At 34.0% G+C, this 3,198-nt stretch overlaps 1 protein-coding gene across 1 annotated transcript; it reads left to right on the forward strand.

Annotated features, from left to right (window-relative positions):
• Positions 1–516: 516 nt before the first annotated feature.
• LOC105949257 (uncharacterized) lies at positions 517–2,947 on the forward strand. The gene is made up of 6 exons (XM_012972543.2): positions 517–793; positions 864–951; positions 1,253–1,343; positions 2,173–2,257; positions 2,345–2,504; positions 2,675–2,947. Exons 1-6 carry the CDS (start codon positions 752–754, stop codon positions 2,788–2,790), a joined length of 582 nt encoding a protein of 193 aa, XP_012827997.1. The 5' UTR covers positions 517–751; the 3' UTR covers positions 2,791–2,947.
• The last annotated feature ends 251 nt before the right edge of the window (positions 2,948–3,198 follow it).

Below are 3,198 nucleotides of genomic sequence, written 5' to 3' on the forward strand. Positions count from 1 at the left end.
GCAAAATACACCTAAAAATAGTATATATTATATAATACTTATTTTCCGAAAAATACACCTATGTTTTGTTTTAGGATTTTGACATAATGAATTGTTGTTAGAAGTTTTATTGGATATTATGCTGTGTTTATTTTTATTTATTTTTTGAACTGAAATTTAGTAGTTATTAGTTTTACTTTTATCAACGTGGATGCTCTTATTTTCGAAAAATTATGAACATTTAAGAAAATTTCGGCTAAGTTTTGAAATTTTAAAGCTTATGTGATTTCCGATTTTTTTCCGAAATTTCCGAGCCTTTTGGAATTGGAATGAATTTTTAGATTCCAAAGATTTTGGAATTGAAATTGGAATTGGAATTGATTTTGTACTTCCGAAACTTTTTGAAAATTTTCCGAAAAGGCTAATTTCGATCCGGTGCATCCGACTTTCACCCATAGTTCCGACGAACCATGGATGGAACCCAAGAATAATAAAAATTATGTATATATATATAGATGATGGGCTGAAAATTGGATTGGGCTCGGGCGCAATTTGGCTATGTAGTTTATTTATTTATTTATTTTTAGGCAGGTACCCCATCGGGTATCCAATTCGGTTTGTGAAGACCGGGTACTGGAACCCTACCTCCATTGGATTGGTCTAAATGTTACAAATGATTTGGGCATCTTCCTTTCAATAATAGCGTTTCCTTGTTTTCAAATTAATAAATCCAAATAATGGTCCGGAGTTCTTTGACTCTTTGTTCTAAGAAATGGCATCCGCCGGAAAATGCTTTCTTGTCACTGGCGCTCCGGTAAACTTGGTGATCAATTTTTATTCTTCAAAAAATAAAATGAAAAATTGATAGTTTTATTATTATGCAGGGAGTGGGAAAAACAACGCTGATAATCCGTGTGCTGGAAGCTCTTAAACTATCCAACCCTAACTTGAAGATTCAGGGATTCTACACTCGTACGCCTCCAAATTTGATTTTTTCTTTTGACGAATCCATCATATTTATCTTTTAAGGTGATATTCTATAATCCCAAATCTCGATCATACATTTGTTGCTGTTGCTGTTGCTGCTGGTGGTGGTTCTTCCTTTTTCTTTTTCTTTTTTAATTAAATGAATTGTTGGCTGGTAATTTCAAAACATTATTCGAGTTGTTCTGTGTAGAGTAGCACTATATTCAACTTTTGATGGAGTGAATTATATGTTGTTGTTTTGATGAAAGATTGATTGTATTTAAAATAATCGAATTGATTTACGTAGGTGAGGTAAGAGAAGGGGGTGAAAGGATTGGGTTTGAAGTGGTTACTCTTGATGGTCGTAAAGCTCCTCTCGCCTCAACCAACATTTCTAGGTACTTTTTCTATACATACATTTGTTCCTTTTTTTTCGCTATCTCTTCCTCGCAGTATCACATTTGTTTTTGGTAATGCACTCAACAATTTAAGTGATTAATGTCGGATATTGATCTATTTTGATGTATTAGCACTAGACTGCATTTTGCTTCCTATAATATCTTTGTTTCCCAGAGTTGCTGCAGAGCTTTTGTCGAGTCGGCTCGTCGAGTTCAAGAGCCGGCTCAGCTCGTTTACCACCCCTACCTAAAACTGTACATTTACATTTTATGTTTTGGTAAATCTCACATAAAAACAAATTTAGTGTTTAAGATTCCTGTATTAGTCTTTCTACTCGTCCAAATAGCCGTGATAGTAAATGAAACTATAGTTAGGAAGTATTCTTCTTAATCTAGTAACTGTCGAAAAGTAATCTACAGAAGTCACTCTTCTCCTAAAATCAAAATTTCTTTTAAAGCTTCTCTATTTGAAGCTCAAAATCTTCTAGGAAAAAAACAAAAGCTTTTTGACACTATTTGATTGCTCGAATATAAATCAATTCAACATACAAACAAACATGAATATACTCTTTGAGTAATTTATAGCTAAAACAGCTGTGTAAGGTATGTGAATATAAGTTGCAGAATTTGTCTCAGGGAGAGCAGAGAGGGAAAAAACACGAGGGTTTCAAGACTTTTCAATACGATTACTGACACTTGGCACTTGCATTAAATAACTGAGATGAATAAAAAAGCTTAACATGATTACGCTGGCACTTGATTACTTAGTTGCAAGCTGCTCTGCTAATCCTAAGTTTTTTTGTTTCATTACTTTTTTTTTTTATGGCAGCTGGGAATCGCAAAGATGGCCGAATGTCGGAAGATATAAAGTAGACGTTTCATCATTTGAATCATTAGCATTGCCTGAGTTGCAGGTTCTACATCTATTTAACAAGTCACATTTAATTAATGACGCGCAAATTTGAAATGAATGTACGATACCATACCATATATACGAGCAGGTTAAGGAAGACAGTGATCTGTTTGTTATTGATGAAGTTGGTAAAATGGAGCTGTTCAGTTCGTCATTCTTCCCTGCCATTTTACGAGTACTTGAATCGAATATTCCTCTCTTGGCAACTGTCCCTCTTCCTAAATCTGGGTGCAGAGATATTCCTGGAGGTGGTACACTATTTTAATCAAAATTAATTATAAAAACACGAATACTGCCTATATATTTTATTCATGAAAATTAATTCCAATTTTGCCCGCGTGTCGAGAATACTGGCCAAACCGCTGTAAAACGAGTTTATAGTTTGTAGTGGTGTTGATGTAATTTGTTGGTTTTGCAGTTGCAAGATTGAAAAATCAGACGGGGGCTACCATTTATACGGTGGACAGTAGTAACAGAGATGCCATGAAAGATCAAATATACTCCAACTTGGCAGACTTGTTGCAAACACACTAGACTTGTATCTACTCAATCCTTGTTTCTTTTTTTTTTTCCTTCTCAAGTATGCATTGCACTCAATTAATTCTTTTACCTATGTATGTATTTACTGTGCTCTCAAAATAATGGGCTGTAATACTGGGCCAAATTTATAAGGTTGTCTGTCCCTGATTGACATTGTTTCTTTTTTTTTTTTTTTTTTTTGTGTAGATGTAATGAGAGACTCTAGGCTTTGCATAACATAAAATTCTGGTTTCCTTGTGAATATTAACAATTACTTTCATAGCAAACGGAAAAAGAAATGAATTATAATATCAGTAATTCATTAATCTAGAGTGGCCGTATATTAGAATTATTATTGAGAGAACGGCCCCTTTTTATGGTGGTCCAAATTTTGTTGATGGGTTCACTCATTAACTCATTTCC

Source organism: Erythranthe guttata, chromosome 12 (assembly GCF_056151865.1).
Source record: "Erythranthe guttata isolate IM_541 chromosome 12, IM_541, whole genome shotgun sequence".
Classification (NCBI taxonomy): Eukaryota; Viridiplantae; Streptophyta; class Magnoliopsida; order Lamiales; family Phrymaceae; genus Erythranthe; species Erythranthe guttata.

What these genes read in the sequence shown, in the direction of transcription:
- LOC105949257 (XM_012972543.2), top strand. Translation starts at nt 752, where the DNA reads ATGGCATCCGCCGGAAAATGCTTTCTTGTCACTGGCGCTCCG. An exon ending in GCCTCAACCAACATTTCTAG is followed by an intron (nt 1,344 to 2,172) that starts GTACTTTTTCTA and finishes TTTTTATGGCAG; the next exon opens with CTGGGAATCGCAAAGATGGC. An exon ending in TAGCATTGCCTGAGTTGCAG is followed by an intron (nt 2,258 to 2,344) that starts GTTCTACATCTA and finishes ATATACGAGCAG; the next exon opens with GTTAAGGAAGACAGTGATCT.